We start from the raw sequence: 22535 nt of genomic DNA, 5'->3' as shown, positions 1-22535 counted from the left end.
GGTGAGTCAGTATGCATGCTGTGATGACAATACAATCATTAAAAACATTTCATGTGTCAAAAGTGAACATTTCTTGAGTGGTAATACCTGCTTTGAGAGGGGGGAAGGCCAATCGGGGGTCCTCGGGGGGATGAGAGCGTCGTTTTTTTCTCCAGCGACGAGCAGGATACGTGTACAGTTGACCTGGAGCAACACCTGACCGACATATTAAAAGGACCAAAAGTTGTCATATGCCATCAGAGTACTGCACCAGTAAATAAAAGAGACAATAAACACTGCCATGCTAATGCGTGAATATTGAGGAAATGGACATGTCCCCAAAAAGGGCAGTGTCATGTGCTTCACAAATGTTTGTAATTGACTTTTATACCTGCGCTCCGGTGTCTCTTCTCCATCCAAATGTAGCAGTTGGACTGAGCCACACCAGTCTGTGAGTCCAGGAAGGGCATAAGGATGCTGCGCTCAGCGCACAGTCTGGCGTTGTAGCTGTGACACTGTTCCATGGCATCTCGGTAACACTGCTCCCCCAGCCTGGAATAGGGGTCGTCAGAAAAAAAACATCACCAGAATATGTTAGTAACAATCATTTAACCATCCATCCTGCATGTTTACAGTGCTTCCCCTCATTCAGGTTACAGCTATGTTAAAGCCTAGCTGACATGAGATGAGAGGTTGGGTACACCCTGAATTGGTCGCCAGGAAATAGCAGGGCACATATCGAAAAAAAACAACCTCTCACTCACACCTACAGACAATTCAGTTTGAAACTAACATAACTATGGTTTTCTTGAAACCTGCAAAACAAGAGAAGCCTTGTGATGTCAGGAAAATGCAATATGTAAAAATGTTGTGAAAAATGTTGCGTTACTGTTTTTGCAGTTTACAGGAGAGAACTCTTCATGATGTGGAAGGTATTTCTAATATCCTGTCTCTCCCATGAAGCTTAAGTGGCAAACCAAAATATTGGAAACATCTCTCATTGCAATTCTTTTCTCGTTTTTTACACCAATGTTACGGGCAACAACGATGATAAACACATTCCGCATTCAAACTTACGAAATCCAAATTGATTGAATTCGAGCAGCGCTGTAGCGTAGCGACGTCGGAACAAAAGGTTCAACTGTTAGCACGCCTTTCGTTCACAACAAAGCGACCATCTACAGACAGTTTTACCAGCGGGCAGGCGACTACCAATAGAGCAGATAAAGCTCATGAAAAGACAACGTGGCCAACTTAAATCGATGCTGCGTGTGAGTAAAGCTCCTTGGCCGCTGTGGTTCGGTTCTCTGTTCACGGCTAACAAGCTATCCTTAGCTCACACGATAACGTTATTCTCTTGGGACGAATTTTCATTGGTATTCGAAAACGTGCGTGCTGTGCGTGTGGTTTACAAGAGTTTGTCGCTAACTAACTGTTTTTCAGTATATATTGACGTCGGCACGGCTCGTGGATTTTCTCTTGAAAAAATAAAAAGGCAAACTTACACTTTCACAACATTGTCGACGGCCGCCGCCATGTTTGGTTAGTGCAGTTGGGTAGAGTGACACTGCGCAAGCGCGCTGTTGTCAGAGACGCAAACCCACTGCGGCAGACAGCGTAATGTTTTGATTATTTAAAAAAATAAAAGATCCATCCATTGTCTGAACCACTCATCCTCACATTTTTTTAAAGCAAACCCGAATTCACATTACGTTTACACCCTACCACTATTGGCTGCACATTGATTTGATTGATTTACTTTATTTGAGCGTCATGTTTAAAACAGAATTGACACATTTCAAAATAAGGTTACAAATGATACGTAAAGGGTCAAGCTGAAGTTCAAAGAACTTATAAATATCCTACCCCTCCTTCACAAAGTGACGGGCAGTGCTGTGTTGTTTATACTGTCAGATTCCGCTTATCCGCAGGACAAATCGGGATATAGTCCTGACCGACTCTCCGTTCAAAGGGTCGAGTATGGGCTGATATTTGTGCCACTAGAAACTGAATATTTGAATTGAAGACTGAATATTTGAATTGAAGACTGGATATTTGAATTGAAGACTGGATATTTGAATTGAAGACTGGATATTTGAATAATTAATAATTCAATAATTCAGTTTTCAATTCAATAATTCAGTTTTTAATTCAAATACCCAGTCTTCAATTCAAATATTCAGTCTTCAATTCAAATATCCAGTCTTCAATTCATATATTCAGTCTTCAATTCAAATATTCAGTTTCTAGTGGCACAAATATCAGCCCATAGCAAAGTTTCATGAATTCTCGTGCTTATTTAGTCCATCAAAATCAATGTTGTTTTATTGGCGAATTAACTGTGCTTTGCCACGACCTCTGCTTTGCACAAAAAAAATATTGCAAAGTGTGTATTTCAAAATCACGATGGCCTAAATACTCTACCGAGCAAATATGAGGTAGATCTTGTTAACCTGTGAGGAGAAAAACATAAAAAAAATAACTATTTACTTCCGTTAGCCAGGAGGTAGCGCCACCTCTATGATGAACAATAAGCTTGTAGATGTCTGCAGGCCTGTACTATGATCAAATGTGGTGAAATCTTTCCAAGAAATTATTGCATAGTTAAAGTAAGATCAGCTTTTGTCAGCTAAGCCACGTTGAACTTTGAAGTGAATTCAAAATGGTCAACTTCCTATGCAATTTAGCACATGGATCCAAGAGACTTTTTTGTAGGTGTGGTTCATAATCCATCAAATTTTCGAAAGGTTCGGTGAAACATACACCCGGTGGCTGCTTCTGTGAAATTTTCTAGGGGGCACTAGCAAGCCATTTTAAAAAAATTAAAAGAAAAAAAATTAATTAAATATTGATGGCCTGATGTGTTTGCAAAGTTTTCTGAGTTTTCGTCAATATTCTGAACTTCAAAATCAGTGTTGTTTCATTGGCGAACTGTGCGAAGCCACACCCACAGCTTTTCACGAAAAATGACAAATTAAGTCAAATAAGTGAGTAAATGTGATTAAATGATGTCTAATTTAGGTGAACTTTCAAAGGTGATCAAGTCTTAAAATGCCAGGAGTCTGATTAATGAGAAGAAAATTTAGGAAGATGGAAAAATGAGGACATCAAATTGGCTCTCTTTCAATATGTGCGAAATCTGGTTAGTTATATTATCAAAGCAATGATTTAGAATAGTCCAATTGGGAAAGGAAAATTCCCCCAGCAAGGAAAAATCCAAAGTGAGAAAAACTTTAGTCCAAAGCAGGAATGCAAATGCAAAATGACTCCCTCATGTACCACTATAATTCACAAGAGAGCTTGACCAACCTTCGAACTAGGACTTTTATAACCTCAGGTGCTCCCAGAACCAATGTCCTGCCCAAAGGGATGTTCCATTAGTTTTTTTTTTTACTTAGAAGGAGGGAGCCTGGTAATTTAAATTTTTTAATGTAATTTAATTTAAAGTATTCTTCTGGCTCGATTACAGCTCCAGGTGTGCATTTGTGGTAACACTCTAGAGTGGTTTGGATCCTATTTGACTGGCAGGGCGTTTGTGTTCACCTTGGTTAATCTGAGTCCCGCTCTGTCCCTTTGTTGTATGGTGTTTCACAAGGATCTTATTTGGGACCCTTGCTGTTTTCATTCTACTTGCTGCCCCTAGGTTCCATCCTACGAGAACATGGAATTTCCTTCCATTGCTATGCAGACGACAGACAGATCTATGTCCCGCTGAGCAACAACAAACATTCTCCTTGAGACCACTTTTGTTATGTCTAGAGGAAATCAAAATCTGGATATCACTTAACTTCCTGAATTTCAATGAAAACAAGACAGAGCTTATGGTGTTCGGTCCCAGGGGCCCTTCTACTTTTCAACCCTGTTGACCTTGGCCCCCTGGCATCTTACCGAAACATTCTCAAACTTGGGTTTGAAATTGGACAGTGATTTGGAATTAGTGCTGTTGTTCAAGCCAGCTTCTTGCATCTTAGGCAGCTGGCTAAAGTGAAACACTTTCTTTCCCAGAAGCACTTAGAAACAGTAATCCATGTATTTGTTACATCTAGACTAGATTACTGTAATGCACTTTACTTTGGAGTCAGCCTGTCCTTCCTCCAGCACGTCCAATTTGTGCAAAACGCTGCTGCTCGCCTTTTAACAGGATCTCGGAAGACGGATCACAAACCCCAACTCTTGGTCTCTCCTCACTGGCTCCCAGTGCACTTTAGAGTTTTCTTTAAGATACTTGTGTTTGTCTTGAAAGCTTTAAATGGCCTCGCCCCAGCATACCTCTCTGAGCTCCTCCACCTCCACCCCCACCTGCCCGCTGCCTCAGGTCTTCGGACCAAATTCCTGCTGGAAGTGCCGAGGACTAAACGTAGCCTCAGGGGGGTTGTCACCTTTTCTGTTGGAGGACATGAGAATGATCACAACATCCTGCAAAGCTTATAATTCATATTGCTTTTATTGTGTTGCATAAAATGCATCAATATTACTATTTTCTGAGTTTTCTCAGACAACTCTACACAATCGCTTAAATGGTGTAAAATAAGAGAATAGATTATATATAAAGTTTTTATTTTTTTATCAAACTGTTGCTTGGATATCTTCATTAAGGACACAGTATTTGCCGTTTTGGTTTTGATCTTTCTAATGTGCTGTTTTCAAGAATTCTTAGGATCAAGAGTTACACCAGGGAATGTGTGTTTATAACCTCTTAAAAAAAAATATATATATATATATATATATATTAAATAAAAATATATAAATAATTATCGATTATTGCAACGTATCATTATTTGGTCTTTTTATGTCTAGTATTAAAAATCTGCACTTAGTACAAAATGCTGCAGCTAGATTCCTCCTGACAAGGACGAGAAAGTTTGATCATACCATGATGCTTGACAACTTGCATTGACTCCTGAGCTAAGATGCAATTTCAAGGTATTGCTACTAATAAAATACTACACTGCTTCGCATCATCTAACATTGTTGATATAGTAGTACCATATTCTCCGTCCAAAGAACTTGGTTCCCAACACACTGGTCTTTTAGTGATCCAAGAGCCAAAAAGAGGTCTGTAGGTTCGTTCTAGAGAATTTTCTATTGGGGCACCAGTGCTCTGTGATACATTAATCGTGGACATTAGAGCCGCTACCTCAGTCGAAATATTTCAAACCTGACTTAAGACCTATTTGTATCCTCTTATATTTAGCTGAACGACATGTTGGCCTTTTTGAGTGCCGCTTGTTCTGTTTGTCCTTCTACCCCGTCGCGGTTCCTTCCACCCCGTCGCGGTTTGGAGAGGGAGCTTTGTGAACACGCCTCAGTTGGATGTCACTGTATGGATTCTGCTCTGACTCATCTGGACAAGTTGTGCCTCGACTGATCTGGACAAGTTCTGAGGTGGACCGCCTATATGGAGGCGCTGCTCAGGAGATTTCTGAATTGACCAAAGGACCTTTCTCTCTGAAGCCATCGTTCTGCAAGGTTTAATCTTATTAAATTGACTTTCACATTATTCTAGCTAACATGGTTTACCACTATCTTGTGTTAAATGTTGCCCAATCGGCATCCATTGTTTTAGTCGGGTGTTTTCTGTATTTATGTAAACCCAGTAGCGCATTTCACATCCGGGCCTTCAGTAAAGTCCTACTTAGTCCTACTTGAATAAATGCTGGAGGCTATCCCAGCTATCTTCAGGAGCGGAAATCGGACCCAAAACCTCTGCACTGTGAGGCCATTGTGCTAACCAGTCGTCCACCATGCCGTCCTAAAAATACAACACTAGGATATAAAATGACATCAATGTGAAGAATATCATCATTTTTTTCTGGATTATGTTAGGCCAGCAGAGAAGGCCTTGAAGGCTTTGACCGCTCACCACTGTAGAAACCATTTTTGTTTTCCATGTTTATTTTATTTATTATTATTTATTTTATTTTTTGCTTTATTTTTTGTATGTCAGTCATTAATCCACAGTTCATTTCTCTTTCCATCTCAATTTAGTTTCTTACCCCAATTCTGAGAAAGTTTGCATCCCCTCCTGGGTGAACTCGTGGCTGTTCATAGAGAAGTTTAATACACGTATTTTAAATCCAAACCACTACATGCATGGGTGCAACTACCTACTTTCTGGGGGGTGCAGACACATGCTGACACATAACAGCCGCCCCCAAATAATAATAATAATAATAATAATAAAGATTTCATTTTTTATATGTAGCCTTTAAATACATTTTTGGGGGAAGGCCACACTTTTATTTAAAACTTTTATTGAATGTTTCATTGAGCCATATGTGGCTCTTACTTGCTGACACATTACAACTACCTTCTTTTAACCACTTTGAAAAGTTGGTTTTCATGCCTGCATAATCTTTTTTGCTCTTTCTTTTTCGCTTTTGTGCCCCTGCGCATTTTCTATTTTGCTTCTCCATCTTTTTCATTATCAGACGTTTGAATTGTAAACACTCGCCGCTCGCGTAGTCGAGTGCGCGCGCACTGGACTTTGTGTCTGAGTGGGGGGGGGGGGGGGGGGTGATAGTCACGGAGCAGAGGGGCGCCTATCAGTGACGTGTCTCTATTAGTATTAGTGATTAGATAATAATAATATTCCCTTTATTCGTCCCACAATGGGGAAATTCGAGATTCGAACCCAGGTCTCCTGGGGAGACTGGGTCCTGAACGCGGCGCCTTAGACCACTCGGCCATCCTGGCAGATCAAACCATACTCGTAAACAAACTAAACATAAAATGGCCACTCAAAAATGATTTTCCTCCCATCGCTTTGTCGCCCCCTCGAGCGTGGCGCATTACCACCGGGCACCGTGATGCACATTATTAAAAATAAAAGTGGCTACTGTCTTGACTTCGTTTTTGTGTGTGGAGGCTTGCCTGACTGCAGTTAGCGCACGCTCTAACACATACGTCTCAGATATTTGCATGAAAATTGGCCGCTGTCATCAATTCCACTCAAAGTGTCAAGTCCTTTGGAGAAATTGCTTTCTCATATTCTCCTCACTGTCCCCCCAGGATACACCCCGTCTTCCAAAACGTCTTCCTCCCCCTCCTCCTTTTTCTGTTCGCAGCTCAAAGCAGACAGGTAGGAAAGTTTGTATTCCTTATTAATGTTTGCTGCAATATTAACTCCATCTACAAGCAACTCATATAACGGATGGCTGGAATGAAACTGACATTATAGGGCTGTTGATAACATTGCGTAACTAGCGGGCGGCCTAACCTTTCTTAAACACACGCTGCAAAACACAGAGTGCTGGGGGAGTTTTGATTACGCTCGCTAAAAACGCTTGCTCGAAAAAGGTTTTGCTCCTAAGGTTTTGTACTAATGAAATCTGTGATTTCAAAGAATTGTTTAATTGTCTAGTGACATTAAATTGTGGTATTTTGAAGAGAGCCAGTGAAACGTACGGAGCCCCTAAAGTGACATGGGGAAAAAAAAAAAAAGAAATTTGTTTCTCGTCCTGACGAGAAACTTTCTCATTCTAACCAGAAAGTTTCTCGTCCAAACCAGAAACTTGCTCGTCCTGACGAGATAACTTTCTCGTCCTGACGAGATAACTTTCTCGTCCTGATGAGAAAGTTTCCCGTTAGGACGAGAAAGTTGAGAAACGTCTTTACCAACGAGCGCTGCCATATTTACGTGCGTGAGCTAGTTTTTGCAAGCTGCAGTCTATTTTCATCCTGATTCCAGTGCAGCGAGACAATGGCTGCAGAAGAGGACTTGCACTCTTTCCTCAAAACAAAGTCTATACCAAATAGTGTCATCGACCAACTAAAAGAAGATAAAGTGAGGATAATTGTTAACTACTCAGGTTGCTTTCGTTATTGTAGCCGAATTCTAGCTTAAAATGCTTCACACATCTGGCGTTTGCATTTCTTTACAGATTGACATCAACGTCATATGCGTTATGACAGATGAGGAGTTAGGACAATATATCACAAGTTACGGCGACCGACTTGCAATCAGAGCATTTTGTCGGCGGCGAAACGTGACAAACGAAAGTTCGGGAGGAAATGAGACTGTCAAGTCCGCACTCATGCAAAACATCAGAGAAAGGTTGGAGAAAGAACGAGAAACTACAGCCGACGAGAGGACAGCACGCGGTGTTAGAAATAAAAATGCCGTGAAAGTTACACGCCGGTGTCGTGCCAAAGTACTTACCCCTGCCAAAATCTGTATCCCCTGTCGCGGGAGCGCGCACGCATAGACTGAAGGCGGCGCGATGTTACTACGTTTGTTTTCATTGAAAGGCACGAAGAATGTATGATTTTGTGTGTTTGATTTGCAGTAATTTAAACCAGGGTTTCCATAAAAGTGGTAGTCTTCGTCGGTGTGGGTTTCAGCACACCATTCGCTACAATTTAACACGTAAAGTAAGCGTTTGACTCCTCCGAAATCGGGGGGAAATTCCCTGCATTTGCATTAGTTAGACCAAAGAAATTTTGCAATCAATGAAGCTACCATAAGGGAATTTCAGTGATCAAAACACGATGGAAAGGGGAGAGGATGAGTGATTCCAGCGAGATCAAATTAAGTGGCAAAACACAGATAGGTGGTATCCTGTTAGAGAACACGTAATTGTATTCCAATTGACTGATTTGTTTATTTTTTTATAACCACTGATAGCCGCGACAAGAGTAGCAAAAGAATAAAAAAATAAATAAAGTCACTCGCGTTCTGCGTCGGACTCGAGGTGCATTCACTGACCACTTAGGCAGTAGGATAGTTACCAGGGGGGACTGATTCTGGCAGCACCTCCCAGAATAGGTACCCCCCTCTAATCACAAAAATATTCACCCCAACCATCAAGTGACTTATTCTGTGTACTTATTGGATCATTTTGAGTATGTGTGGCAAGTTTGAGCAGGATCGCTCTTTTCTAAGCAAAGTTACCAGGGGGGACCTATCCTGGCAGCCCCTGCCACAATAAGTACCCCACCTCTAATCACAAAAATATTCACCCCAACCATCAAGTGACTTATTCTGTGTACTTATTGGATCATTTTGAGTATGTGTGGCAAGTTTATGCAGGATCGCTCTTTTCTAAGCAGTTTTCAATGAAAACAAACGTAGTAACATCGCGCCGCCTTCAGTCTATGCGTGCGCGCTCCCGCGACAGGGGATACAGATTTTGGCAGGGGTAAGTACTTTGGCACGACACCGGGTTGAAATCGGGTGGCTCCACTTTCAGAACGGCTCTTTTCGTCAAATAAGAGCAAGGGGTGGAGGTGGAACGCGGCACTTGTCTGTTGATAAATCAGTGACTATGGATGAACTAATGAGGACGGGCAAAGACTTGTTTTTTCCAAATGGACTTTCGTCAAAAGGACCGATCGACGACTTCCACTTTGATGTTCGTGACTATAGCCAGAAGTTGGTGCACCTTGACGTCACAGTGGGTCAGCTGTACGAGGAAAGTAAACTAGGAATGCTGCGCATCTACATGACCTCCAAGGCAAAATCAATACTTCTCTCGGATGTATCGTCAGACTGCGAGCTCACAGACGACAAGCCAAAGAAGGTACTGTAATCTAACATTCATTTATTTAGATTGCTATTAAGTTTGAAATTTGGGGAATGAGATAGGTTGTCAAGTGTTATGGGCTAGTATGTGACAGTGGCGGTGCTATCTCGAATGGTACACTACGCCACAACCGTCGAACCGCACACACCCATCTTCCTTTTAATTATTGCTATTGGGAGTGTGTACTGGCACAATCATGATCCTCTCTTTCATATAAAATAAAATAATAATAATAAAAGCACAGTTTTTTTCAAGGCTATATGTTGTCCAGTGCCCTCATTTTTCACATGACAATTACCACCTCTGAGCCTATTCCAAATTGTTAATCGCATAATGGAGACATAAATAATGCGATATGGCTCTCATCATATGTACTACCTGACAGATTTGTGCTTGTTCACTGTACATTTCTTTTCAATGTACTGTATTTTGTAGTTGTATTTATGCTGTACATTCATTGATGTCGTCAGTGCTTTTTGAGGATGTGTTAAATTTATTTGAAGCCTGCAAAGACATCAGCTAAAACGGGCACAAAGGTCGAGTTGCAATTGGTCAAGATACAGTATGTAATCACACATTACACAGTAATTTGGTCCACTTCTCTCTTCACTAATATTTGGAAAAAAATGCTTTCATCCATGGGGTACTGCTGACAATTTGCTCATTTGCTAATGTCTTTCTGTCTTTACTAATGATGATGCAGAGACGATCCTTGAGAAAACGGCGTGGGAGACATCAGCCTATGAGGACTACAATTGATAATCAGGCGGCTCACCAAGAGAGCTCCTCTGATTTAGGTTCAGCACCCAGTTGCTCAATACAGGTAAACCATGAAATAGTCGATACCGTAAAATGCAGGGTGTGAAATTCTTGCCAAAATGCTTGAACAATGCTTTTTAAAACTCAAACAACAATTGATCACATTACTTTACTGTAGTGGCATTTAAGTTAAATCTACATTTAAAGGTCTCGAAGATATGGCGCTCCAAAGGTGACATAAAAGAAAAAAAAATACTCTTGTGTTCCCACGGAATAAACTTTACATGCAAGGTTTCCGTTCAAGTTTTGCAAGAGGACAACCCCCACTTGCTACTCCCCTTTACATGTCACCTTAAACGCAGCGGTGTCAAACTCATTTTTGTGGATGGGCCCGATCATACCTATGGTTTCGCTCAGAGGGCCGTTATGACGTTACCGCGTACCAAAACAAACTGATGGGTTAGCGAGTTTTGAAATCGTAAGCCAGGAAATAATTGTTTGTTCAACAATTTATTTTATAGGGGGAGTATTGCTAACAAATGAACAACAATATCTCAGATCTCAATGTTGTTAAAAGTGAAATAAATGTGTTAGAAACAGGAAGTTGACACACATGATTTCCCCTTTCCACATAAAATCAGGTCGTGGGCTAGATCTGGCCCCCGGGCCTTGAGTTTGACACCTGTGCCTTAAAGGACCAGGATGTAGTGCTGTGTCATGATGTATGCTCAATGCCACATGTTTGATATGCTTTTAGCTATGTTAAGGATGAGACAATGAAAGTATGAAAGTAAATATGATGGCTTTGTCAGATAGTCCATGAAAAAATACAAAACAATAATTATGTGTTTATTCAATTTGTCTTTTTCCTGTCATGAACAGAGAGAAGAAATAATGAATCAATCAAGAGCTGCATCTTTTGAGATGAGTGACACAGAAGTTCTGCATCCTCCATATGATGATGATGCTCTTGGACAATTAGCAGACAGGCAGGAATCTGATGGGGACCCTTTTATCCCTGTGTCAGATAAAGATGCTGACCAGGGGTTGGGTGGTGTTTTGGATTCACCTCTTGCCCTAGCCATTGAAACATCTCTTGAGGATGCGGAAGTAAACTTTGGACCTGTTACTGGTGATGATGATGACGACCAAGACTCCACTATCCCCTGGAATCCTCACGAGTTAAACAGTATGCAGGTATAGCTGGTGCGGAACCAGATCTGACAGTGCTAAAAATAATGGGAAAAAGGTTTACCTATTCATTTATGTTGTTTTTGTTTATGTGTTTGTATTTATATTTGTATTTATCTGTATTTACAAAGATGGGAATCTTTTAAATCCTAGTATTTTCTCATCAAAGGCAGATGTTTTTAGATATAGTAGATTGTCAAAGTTGTGATTAATAAATATTTTCTTTCCTATTTAATCAGCAATCACTGTAACTGTCTTGCAGTACTCAACACCAAATTATGGACCTGGATCCTCCAGCATCTTTGCAGCATCACCAGATCTCACAAAAAAACAGGTCCTGGTGAAATTAAGGCGTGTTAACATAGTTGATGACGTCCTTAATGTCTTCATGGAACCAAATATACTGAATGCTAGCTTAAAAATGGAGTTCACAAATGAGAACGCTTTGGACAGCGACGGTGTGTCAAGAGAGGCATATTCTGCATTCTGGGAGCATTTCCTGGAACAGTGTGAGGGGGAAGATGAGCGAGTACCCAGACTAAGGCCTGACTATTCTGCAAAGAAATGGCAAGCTCTTGGAAGAGTGTGGCTGAAAGGTTACCAGGACCACAAAATCTTACCAATCAGACTATCACCAGCTTTTGTTCTTGCCTGCTGCCAGGGACTTGGTGCAGTGAATGAAGAACTCTTGATGATGTCATTTGCCAAATTTCTTTCAGGGAATGAGCGATCATCTCTAGAAAAAGCATTTCAAGGGAATATGGATGAAACTGTTACAGAAGACTTACTAGACATCTTCTCACGAATGGGCTCTCACTGCGTGCCTTCTCCCGAAAACTTACGGAGTGCCACTCTCACAATTGCACACAAAGCGCTTCTTCAAGAGCCAAAATTTATTATTGATTGTTTCCATTCCAGTATTCACTACACTGTGCCACCACTTATAACAAAATACTACATAATGGAGCTTTATGAGTCTAAGAAGCCAACAAACAAGAAAGTGGCCCAGATGATAAAGCCATCAACTGAAATCCTGAATCCACAAGAGCAGACATCTCTTAACCACCTCCTACGGTATGAGAGAAGCATCGACCAAAGAAAACTGGAGATATTTTTACGTTTCTGCACAGGATCAACTGTGCTGTGCAAGGACAACATCGAGGTGACTTTTAATCGACTGTGTGGTTTAAGTCGAAGGCCTGTGGCACACACATGTGGATCAGTTCTCGAATTGCCTTGCACCTACAGCTCGTACCCACAGTTTCGTCAAGAGTTTGACAATGTGCTGTCTGGTGATTGCTTTTCAATGGATATTTTGTAGCAAACATAAGGGCTGCATATTGTATTAGAATGTTATGAAATTCCACAAAAACAGTTTGTGTTAATTTAACTATTATCGGAAAAAATGTCATATGTTAATTAAGATTTTGTGCTGTAATATGCGTCAGCACAATGACTGATAATTTGCTCGGGTCCAAAAGACATTTTTTTTCTGAAAGGTGATGTTCACTTTTTTTCAAGAACTGTTTGCACGTTTAGCACTTTTTGTTCTAGATAATTTAATGCAATTTATTATTTTGTTCAACAGCAACTAGTTCAACAAAAATAATCTGTTTAAATGCAGATAGTAGCCACATTTTTCAAATGGCATCAGTGGCTGTACTTGTTTGGGCCTTATAGTGTTAGCCAAATAGCATAATTGCCAGTTATTTTTAAATGTTTTGGGAATGTAAAGAAAAAAAAAGTTTTTTTTCCAATTCACCCATTGTATTTTATCATGACTTGGATGACTTAGAAACTACACGAACATAAAGCCAAAACACAGTTTCAATCACATTAGTATTTTTTTTTTCTTATTGATGTAGCAGAAAGTAAAAAAATGTCTTGGGCAGTTATACTATTAGGTTAATGAAATGTTAAAATTCCCAACAACAGTATGCGTGAATAAATACATTTCTCCTTTCATATACTGGTTTGTTATGCTTTGTTGGCAGTTTTGTTTATTTTCTGGTCATGACAGATGTAAAGGTAAAGCAAAAACATAGACAATGCCATTCCTACTATATACAGTACTACAAATTGGAAATGTTCTTTGAAACAAATGGCACATACATTCTGTGATATACACATTACACAACATATCTGTCATATATACAACTCCTCTGTGAGTATTGTGGTATAAGTTATAGTTTAGTAGGTGTGCTCATGGAAATGATCAGATCCAAGTTCCAAACTAAGCTTATGCAAATTTCATCTGAAAATTTAAATACAATTGCAGTAAGTATTCCATGATGTATTGTGTCTGATCAGTTTATAAGGCTCTGAATGCCATCTCAAATTAGAGAGCGGACGTAATCTCACGCCTCAAATGTAGGTACAGATCCAATGCTTGATAGGCATCAGATGGAAGCTGAATCTGTGACTCCACCATTATAATGTTGCAGATGTTGTAAATGTCAATGTCACATGGCACGGCCGGGTGAAATCTGCAGGCGCTCCAACACAACTGTACATCAGCTCTGTCCACTGAAGAAATGCAGTCAGAACTTGAGTAGAGTTCTGGGAACATGTACATGATTTGGGGCCGACCACTGGGTACCCTTTCGTTCTTGGATGGTCTGATGACGTGTGCATCCCACACACGGATGGTCTCATCCAATTCGTCCTGGGAAAAAAACAGTAAGCTACATTAGACAGTAAGAGAGCAACCAAATATTTATATGGTTGTGGGTCATAATCTTGGTTTATTAGATGTCTTGAAATAAAAATAAATTTTGACGTTTTTGAAGACGATGCAAAAAATTGCATGAAATAAAGTATAGAAGAGCAGGGAATTGAAATATGTGAACTTTGGCGTGGCAGTGCCGTGAACAGCTCCGGACCTGATGTGAAATAGGACAGGTAATGCCTGCAGAAATACTGTGCACTAGAAGCTACTGTCACCCTCTAACTGGGGAAAGCAAGAGGTCTAATTGACTGAGTTGATTGTACTATATCTGATATTTGCGATTTATACCGAAAAACACTTTGAATGGCACATGCAATGCTGAAACAAGATGTGCAGGGCTATGCAAAAAAAAAAAAGTTGTTCCACTTACCATCCATTATCCTAACCTCTTATAGCCTGACTTTTTTTTTATCGTTATAATTGATGCTTAATTTTACTTCAGTGGGCATCTGATGTAAATTCAAAATCAATATGACATCAATCGAATGATTTAGACGTCATATCGATGGTTAATTGTTATCAGATACCCACTCGGATATGACAGCGGTCTTAAAATTATTGATCAATATTGATGCGCGTGCCCATCGAGGGTGCAGTGTATTTCCGATACACGCTTGGAAGACAAGTGCTGTGCGCATAGGCTTGCATTGCTTATTTCTTCACAATAATTATTGTAATGTAATTGATAGCATTGACAATTAGTGTTTTATCATTGGAAAATATTAAAAAGCAATTTGATACACAATTTAAGATGACAATAGAACATTTATAGACATATGGCTTACCTGAACGATGCCCATGAAGCAGAACTGAATGAGATTTCGGTCCAAATATGTCCCGTCGAACAAACCACGGTCCTTCAGGTCAGTAAAGATAGCGATGTAGAATTCAATTGATTCCCTTCTGAGGAAGCCCCACCAACTCTCAATGCGCTGGTTAGCTGTGCTGGCGCCTTCGATGTAACTTTCAATGCCGGATCCATCGTTAATGTTGCGAGAGAGAAACTGCTGAAAGTCTCGGACTTTAACATTCTCTGTGCCCCGGTCACCTCTGGCAATCCTCGGACAACCACCTAATCTTTGGACTGCCTCTAGTAGCCTCCAACGATTTTTGGGTCACTGCTGGTGGTGAACGCATTCATCCATATGATTTTTCGGGAAAACCCATCTATGCAGCCGTTGATACAGATACCAAATGGTTTCAGTTTGTCATATGAGTCGAAATGCCAAATGTAATTTGGTCCTTTTGCAAAATAGCTTCGGCGATGGAGACGTCGCCTCCTCCTGAGTTCTACACCTCTTGGGTCAAGTTCTTTTAAAATTAGGCGCACCTGTTCTTTCTTGACGTGTAAGCCATTCTCCTTGCATTTAGTATACATCCATCTGTAACCACAGAGCTGCCCCGATGTCTGTAAATGTTCTTGAATAAAATTAACCACACGATCCAAAGTGGTAAATTCCTTTCGCCGAAGCAGATTGCAAGATTTCAAAATTCGTTTTAAATGTCTCTCCGACACAACATAATGGTGACGACTTGCCAGCAAAGCAGCAATGTCCTTGTAATAAAGTCCAAGATGAAAATATAACTAAACTAAGTCCTGCACTGTCATTTTCACACTTACAACACAAACCAAAATGGAGCCACTGGGTCTCCATACACGCCTACTGCTTTCTCATCCTAATGAGAAACTTTCTCGTCAGGACGAGAAAGTTTCTGGTTTGGACGAGTTAGTTTCTCATCCGGACGAGAAAGTTTCTGGTTTGGACGAGAAACCATTTTTTTTTTCCCCCATGTCACTTTAGGGGCTCCGTACTTTAGGGGCTCCGTAGAATGTATGTTTTCTAATGCATATAACTTTAGAATTATGAAATCCTGTTTAATGATCAGTCTGTACCTTCAACAACCCCCCCCAAAAAACAAACACTCTATGCAAAGTTTCATTAGAGGTGTGAGAAATACCACAATTTCAGGAGTCTATACCATGTATGTACGCCCACACCTTCTCGGCACCGTTCACCTTGGTAAACTCCAGAGTGGATGAGTGTCCAACCCCTCTCGAGAGGCCGAGCTGGGTGTGGAAGTGAGCCGGACCTTATCAGAACGTATCTACCTCACACCTCCCAGAGGGGTGGCATTACATGCCCCAAGAGTTAGTTTTTGTAGCCAGAGATCGGTTCGCCAAGGTCCCTGCCTCTTGCCACTGCCTGGCTCACAGGGCACCCGACCCCTTTAGCCCCCCCCCCCCAAGTAAGGGGGACCCACGTTGCCTTTTTGGGCTGAGCCTAGCCGGGCCCCATGGGTGCAGGCCCGGCCACCACACGATCACCAACGAGCCCCCGCGTGTAGGCCTGGCTGGAGGGGGAACTAGAAATTATAAATTCAAGTGGTCCTTATGAGATGTGCAAAATGAGTGCTAAATTCAGAACATTTGCTTTAATTGATGGACAGAAATGAGTTTTTGTATTAAAACCTGTTTTGCTCATCAATCTGAATTGCAGACTGCTACTGTGGCAGATAAAATAGACTGCGTCAAAGTCAACAAGTCTTTCCTTCTGGGCAAAATGAGTGTGAACATCCCAGGCATTGTGGTGATGGTGTTCTTCTACCTGCTGGTCCTGGGCACTGGCATCTGGGCCTCTGTGAAGACCAAGGGCATGCGTAAGAACAGGCAGGCAAATCAAATGGAAGTCACTCTGCTGGGAAATCGAGGGATAAATCTGATGGTGGGAGTCTTCACCATGACAGGTACAGTATACGCACCCACGCTTGCAGACCCACACTTCTACACACGATATTTCAGGTTTAATGCATGTCAATGCAATCGGCGTAGGCTATGCAATAACAATTGTCACCTAGGGCTTCCGCAAACGACCATTTTGTTAGTCGACTAGTCACTTGCAATTCCTGTTAGGAGTTTGCATGTTCTCCCCGTGCCTGTGTGGGTTTCCTGCGGGTACTCCGGTTTCGTTCCACATTTCAAAAACATGCATTGCAGGTTGATTGGACACTCTGAATTGCCCCTCGGTGAGATTGTGAGTGTGGATGGTTGTTCGTCTATGTGTGCCCTGCGATTGGCTGGCATTGTCCAGTGTGTTCCCCACCTACTGCCCGAAGACAGCTGGGATAGGCTCCAGCAGCCCTGCGACTTTCGTGAGGAGAAGCGGTTCCGAAAATGGATGGATGGAAGATTGATTTGAATTTGGTAAAGGTGACAGCAAGCACCCCTTGCTACCCAATAAAACTGCCCAGTTTGTGACTCCAAAGACATCATCAGCTTTAAATACATGCATGCTGCTCATCAATGGGGTTTTAACATTTTAATTGTTTCGTTTTTAAATTGGAAGAGACCCCACATTTACGGTAGGTACGCTCAAGATAACTATCACAGCACAACACACATCATAATTTACATAATGATCACACGTAAGGAGAATCACAAGTCTCCTCTTGTCTGTCATGGTACAATGACTGATGACAAACACTTCACCTTGTCATTTTTATTGTGGTGAATGACTTGGAGAAACATTATACAAACATGCAACACATCCAGTTGCTCTATTTGTGTCTGGCAGGAGCATGAGCAGAGCAAGAGCTTCAGGTTGTTTCCTGATTGCTATTGTTCCATTTCCTGTCGGCGTTGACCACAAACTAGTATTTGAGATGTTAAAGATCTTCAATATTTACAACTTACAATAAGTAACATAACAAGCAGATGAGCAGATGCCTTTTAACACTCCCGGACATTCAATCAGGATCATCTTTCAGAGACATCTTATAATCAGGCCTCCCTGACTTTGATCAGAATTGGGGGCTCAAATGATATCTTTCGAATGAGCCAAGCAGATGAATGTACTGTAAGTGTTGCGTCCTGCAGCGACGTTCATTGGAGGAGGCTTCATTGTTGGACTGAGTGAGTTGGTTTACACTCCAGACTTGGGCCTGGCCTGGGCTGTCATGCCTGTTACAATCAGCTTGTCTTTACTGATAGGTAAGATTATCTCCTGTGGCTATTCATTAAATTAGATTTTGTTTCCGTAAATCAGAAGTATAGATTAAATGTATTGTTGTATTATGTTGTATTAATAACACTGGTATGCATTAAAAAAAGTGCAAAAAAAGTAACTGGCAGCATTTTCTACGGCAGTTTCGGATGTAGAATCCAAATATCTCATTAGTTTTCCTCTTTATGCTCGCATTTTTTGTCATTTGTATATATATGTACATATATATGTACATATATGTATATATATATATATATATATTTTTTTTTCTTTTTTCTTTTTTTTTTAAAGTGCATAAAAAAATTGTGTGACTAAAATTTGATTTTTGTACAGTTATAAAACATTAAAGCAGCGGATCTAGAAACTATTTATCATCACTCTTTTTGATGAAGACCAGTGTTGAATGTGTAACAGATCGTGACAAAACAGTGAAAAAGTCGAAACTTTGTCTGCTGTGACATAACAACCAATCTTATGTGAGCAAAGGGGGAATTTTCTTCGCCAAAACAATGAGAGACAGAAAGTATGTGACAATGATGGACCCGTTCCGTGACAAATATGGAACGATAATCAGTGGAGTTATGTCTATGGCATTGATCATGACTGATATAGTCTGGATGCCATCAACACTCATTGGCTTGGGTAAGTAAAAGCGTTGTTTGGTCGTCTCTAAAATCACACTGTTGCTCTTTGACGCAATAAGAAAAAAAATAAACAGAAAAAAATGTAATCCTGGTTGTGAGAGCTCTTCTTGTACCAGGGTAGTACAAATCAACAGCCCCGTAGTTTAAAAGCCTAGCCTACAAATGTTCTTGTATTATGTCCTTTATTTTCATAATATGCGTGAATAATGTCCCTGCATATTAAGAGTTCAAAGCTGTTAAAAACTGAATATTGTGGTTGGATTTTTTTAATGTGGAAAATTAAATTAAATAAAATTTAAATGGAAGGAAGTAAAATTACTGTTACTCTGGCTTCCACCTTTAAGATGGCTGATTCCAATATCAACAATTTTTATCTTTATGGATTGTTGTCTATTTGCGATTTGCATAAACACATTCATGAACACGAACACACATTTGTGTCTGGTACCTTTTTCACTTTTAGGTGCATCAATGAGCGTGATCCTGGATTTGTCGTACACATATTGTATTTGGATTTCGGCTATAGTAGCCATTATTTACACACTGCTGGGTGGCCTTTTTTCTGTAGCCTACACAGACATTGTTCAGCTGACGCTCATGTTCTTTGGTCTGGTGAGTTACTCATGTCATACAATGTGGCAAATGATTATGGTTACTAATTGTATTTTTTTGCAGTGGCTATGCGTCCCCTTCGTGCTGATCAACCCCTATTCTGCTGACATCACCACGACTGCTTTAAACTTCACCTACCAGGCCCCCTGGATCAGTCCTATTGACTCTGACAGAACATGGGAGTGGATTGATCAAACTTTGTTGTTGGTGAGTGCTTTTATGTACAACTTACAACACTAGTTTGTGCTGCTTTAAAAAGTGTCCACACCCTTGTTCGAATGCTTGGTTTTCTCAAAAGATTTATTTGGACTATGTTGCATGGACAAAAACATTGATACATTTGGCATTTGCACCTTGGTGACTATATCGATGGCAAACAAAGTACTGTAGTTTCACGGGCATAGGGTGCACCTACAAGTCCCAAATCTTTTCCATAATGAACCGGGTGCTTTATAATGTGAAGCGCCTTATGTGTGGACCGAGTTCCCAAAATGTGTACATGTGTGACTTTCATGAGCACTTCGCTGGATTGACTGAATGGCAGCATTACACAGTGTGCTAGCATCCTCTGTCGGTGAAGTTTGAGACTGCAGAGCGCTGACTGACTGACTGTTGGTGACAATTTGAGACCACAGTCAGTTGACAACAGACAAGTATGTACGTGCGGTAGAAAGTTGGACAAAAGGGCCGCAGTCCACAAAGTTGTAGTCTTTCTTGGTATTGATCTTATTGCAAGCATGAAACATCACAGGTTAGATCGTAGCGACATCTTTCGAACCAGCCATCTGATTGGCTGAGGCTGAAACATTCCCAGAATGCTTTGCAGCACTTGGGATATGAATGGCATGAGAGATGCATGTTTTGTGTTAATTGTATTTCTTTTTGCCGTGTTTTGTTTGTTTCATTGTTTGCTAGTATGCTGTTCAGTTGATGTCGGGTGGTAGTTTTGGATGTAAAACTGTGACCGTACATAGTCAGTTGAGAAAATGACTTGCCTACAATGTCAAGGTGGTATCTGTGAAGATAATGGAATGATTTGCGCTATTATTTCAGTTGTGATAAAAGCCGGCAACAACCTGAGCTACTCATGACACTGAGACTAACAATAACTTTTGATGTTGAATGAGGTCTGGATTTTAGTGTTAGTATAAGCAAAGCACAACCAAACTCAGTTTAGCTTCCGTATCTCGAGCGTGCATGCAAGCTAAGCTAAAGTAAATTTTGTTAGGCCTACGCCCAATAATACGGTGTGCCTTATGTTTTAAATACAGGAATGGCACGTCACAACTGAGACTGCGCCCTTCAATACGGTGCGTCCTATGGTCGTGAAAAGACGGTACATGTTTTGTGTAAGTTCTATTTCTTTGTTCCTTGGTTTGACTGATCAAAAATAAAAAAAAACGTGAGTACGGTACTTTCTTAAATACTTCAATAAAGTACAACCAAAAGCAGTTTTGCTGCCGCTGCCTTTTTAGAAACATACGGTAGCATGCTAGCTCGCGTGCATGCTAGCGTAATGTTTAGCATGCGTACATGCATGCTGAGTTGCCTGCGTCCAATAATGCGGTACGCCCTATGTATGTGTTAAATACAGAAAGAGCACCCGGAACTGAGACTGCGGTTTTTAATACGGTGCGCTGTTTGGTCGTGAAAATACAGTATTTTTAGATGAAAGATTTCTTAATTTAGATGTTCGGAAGCGTGGCCGTTCAAGACTACCACCAGAGGCTCCTGTCAGCCTCTTCTTCAGCCACAGCCAGAATCATCGGCTTCGTTGCAGCTCCAATCGTCATCATCTTTTCCATTCCATCAATCTTGATTGGAGCAGTTGCAGCATCTACAGGTACAGAAGAAGAAACCAAAAAGCTTAGTGTGAATCACTGCACATTTTCAGAATTCAAATTTTGTCTTGGAAATAGACTGGAATAAAACGGAATATGGCTCACCATCTCCATTTGAACGCGGAGAGACAAGCATGATCTTGCCCATTGCTTTGCAGAACCTCACCCCAAATTATATATCCGTTATCGGCATTGCCGCAACAGCGGCTGCTGTGATGTCATCAATTGACTCACTTCTACTGGCAGCGGTCTCTCTCTTTGTGTCTAACATTTACAAGAGTATCTTAAGGACGAAGGTAAGACATTTTCTTACAGCTTCCCGAGGGTGAACAATTTCAGATGGATTTCATTGTTCATGTCTTCCATCCCTGCAGGCATCAGAAAGAGAAGTACAATGGGTGATCAGGATTGCTGTGCTGTTGATGGGCCTCATAGGCACATCCCTAACCTTCCTCAAGGTCAGCATTTTGTCATTTTGGGTCCTCGGCTCCAGCATTACTTACGTTTTTATGTTCCCTCAACTCATTTGCGTCCTCTTCTTTGATATATCCAATGGCTACGGTGCCACCACGGGCCTCTTTATTGGATTGGTAATGCGACTTCTGTGCGGCGATCCGTCTTTTGGGTTGCCCGTTATCCTCCAATTGCCAGGTTGTACACTTGAAAATGGAGTATATGTGCAGCATGCACCCGTCAGTACTATATGCATGCTGTGCAATTTTATCTCCACTTTGTTAGTCTCCTACCTGGCTTCACTGCTGTTCAATAAAGGACTAATTCCAGAGAGATTTGACAAATTTAAAGTGAAAACCCAACAGTCACAACAAGGATCTGGACCTGGTGCTCGGACTGAACATGAAATAACATTGGATGAATTACGTAATAATGTCCTGTAAATCTACATGACCAAATCAGGTGCCTTTAAATGTTGCAAATTGTTTTTTATATTACTTTGTGCATGTACAGTTTACCCTCATATATTCACGATTCGGCTCCCTTACATTTGCTGATTTGCATATCCCCCCCCCCTTTTTTTCAATATTCTTAAATATTTTTTCATCTACTTTACCCCATTTTGAATGTTTATCAGCTAGTTTAGCAGTTAAAAAACCAACAACTTTTTTTCACCTCTCAATGCATATGCTAGACATCAATTGTATGCATATTTTCACCATTTGAGGGCCAGCCCAGTCTCTATTCCCTGCGAATAGCTGGGGTCCACTGTATATTCATATAGCTGTCACAAAATGTTTAAA

At 40.8% G+C, this 22535-nt stretch overlaps 3 protein-coding genes and 1 pseudogene across 12 annotated transcripts in view; 2 read left to right on the top strand and 2 right to left on the bottom strand.

Moving 5' to 3' along the window:
• The window catches only part of LOC148338044 (zinc finger protein ubi-d4-like), a 16675-nt gene extending 8485 nt beyond the window's left edge, over nucleotides 1-8190 (bottom strand). Inside the window, exons 1-4 of one of the 5 annotated variants that reach the window (XM_088293258.1) lie at nucleotides 8141-8190; nucleotides 4249-4363; nucleotides 371-531; nucleotides 88-195 (exon numbers count right to left, since the gene is read on the bottom strand). In XM_088293258.1, the coding sequence (XP_088149384.1) occupies nucleotides 88-195; nucleotides 371-503 (241 nt within the window). In that variant the 5' untranslated portion in view covers nucleotides 504-531; nucleotides 4249-4363; nucleotides 8141-8190. Of the gene's footprint in view, nucleotides 1-87; nucleotides 196-370; nucleotides 532-1056; nucleotides 1458-1484; nucleotides 1960-4248; nucleotides 4364-5624; nucleotides 6428-8140 lie in introns of those variants that run through there. The other 4 variants (XM_088293257.1, XM_088293256.1, XM_088293255.1 and 1 more) reach the window with 4 other exon arrangements.
• Nucleotides 6771-22535, top strand: LOC148338041 (high-affinity choline transporter 1-like). Of its 6 annotated transcripts, XM_088293252.1 has the most exons (11): nucleotides 6771-7060; nucleotides 16680-16926; nucleotides 18056-18169; nucleotides 18669-18824; nucleotides 19290-19438; nucleotides 19502-19645; nucleotides 20710-20787; nucleotides 21128-21281; nucleotides 21358-21575; nucleotides 21654-21737; nucleotides 21931-22164. In XM_088293252.1, exons 2-11 carry the CDS (start codon nucleotides 16743-16745, stop codon nucleotides 22015-22017), a joined length of 1368 nt encoding a protein of 455 aa, XP_088149378.1. In that variant the 5' UTR covers nucleotides 6771-7060; nucleotides 16680-16742; the 3' UTR covers nucleotides 22018-22164. The 6 variants fall into 6 exon arrangements, 5 of the variants coding, with proteins under 5 accessions (XP_088149378.1, XP_088149377.1, XP_088149375.1 ...); XM_088293249.1 differs by having other exon boundaries at nucleotides 6772-7060; nucleotides 20710-20748; nucleotides 21654-22535; XM_088293248.1 differs by having other exon boundaries at nucleotides 6772-7060; nucleotides 21654-22535.
• On the top strand, nucleotides 7050-13324 carry LOC148338043 (uncharacterized). The gene is made up of 6 exons (XM_088293267.1): nucleotides 7050-7765; nucleotides 7863-8119; nucleotides 9125-9500; nucleotides 10207-10326; nucleotides 11145-11459; nucleotides 11716-13324. The coding sequence occupies exons 1-6, from the start codon at nucleotides 7682-7684 to the stop codon at nucleotides 12772-12774; spliced, it is 2211 nt and encodes a 736-aa protein (XP_088149393.1). The 5' UTR covers nucleotides 7050-7681; the 3' UTR covers nucleotides 12775-13324.
• Nucleotides 13424-15559, bottom strand: LOC148338042 (uncharacterized; annotated as a pseudogene).

This window comes from Idiotropiscis lumnitzeri, chromosome 4 (assembly GCF_059441095.1).
Source record: "Idiotropiscis lumnitzeri isolate Australia: NSW breed Sydney's pygmy pipehorse chromosome 4, RoL_Ilum_1.0, whole genome shotgun sequence".
NCBI classification, from domain to species: Eukaryota; Metazoa; Chordata; class Actinopteri; order Syngnathiformes; family Syngnathidae; genus Idiotropiscis; species Idiotropiscis lumnitzeri.
Note: the sequence above shows the minus strand (reverse complement) of the source record. Positions and strands in the feature narration are given on the sequence as shown.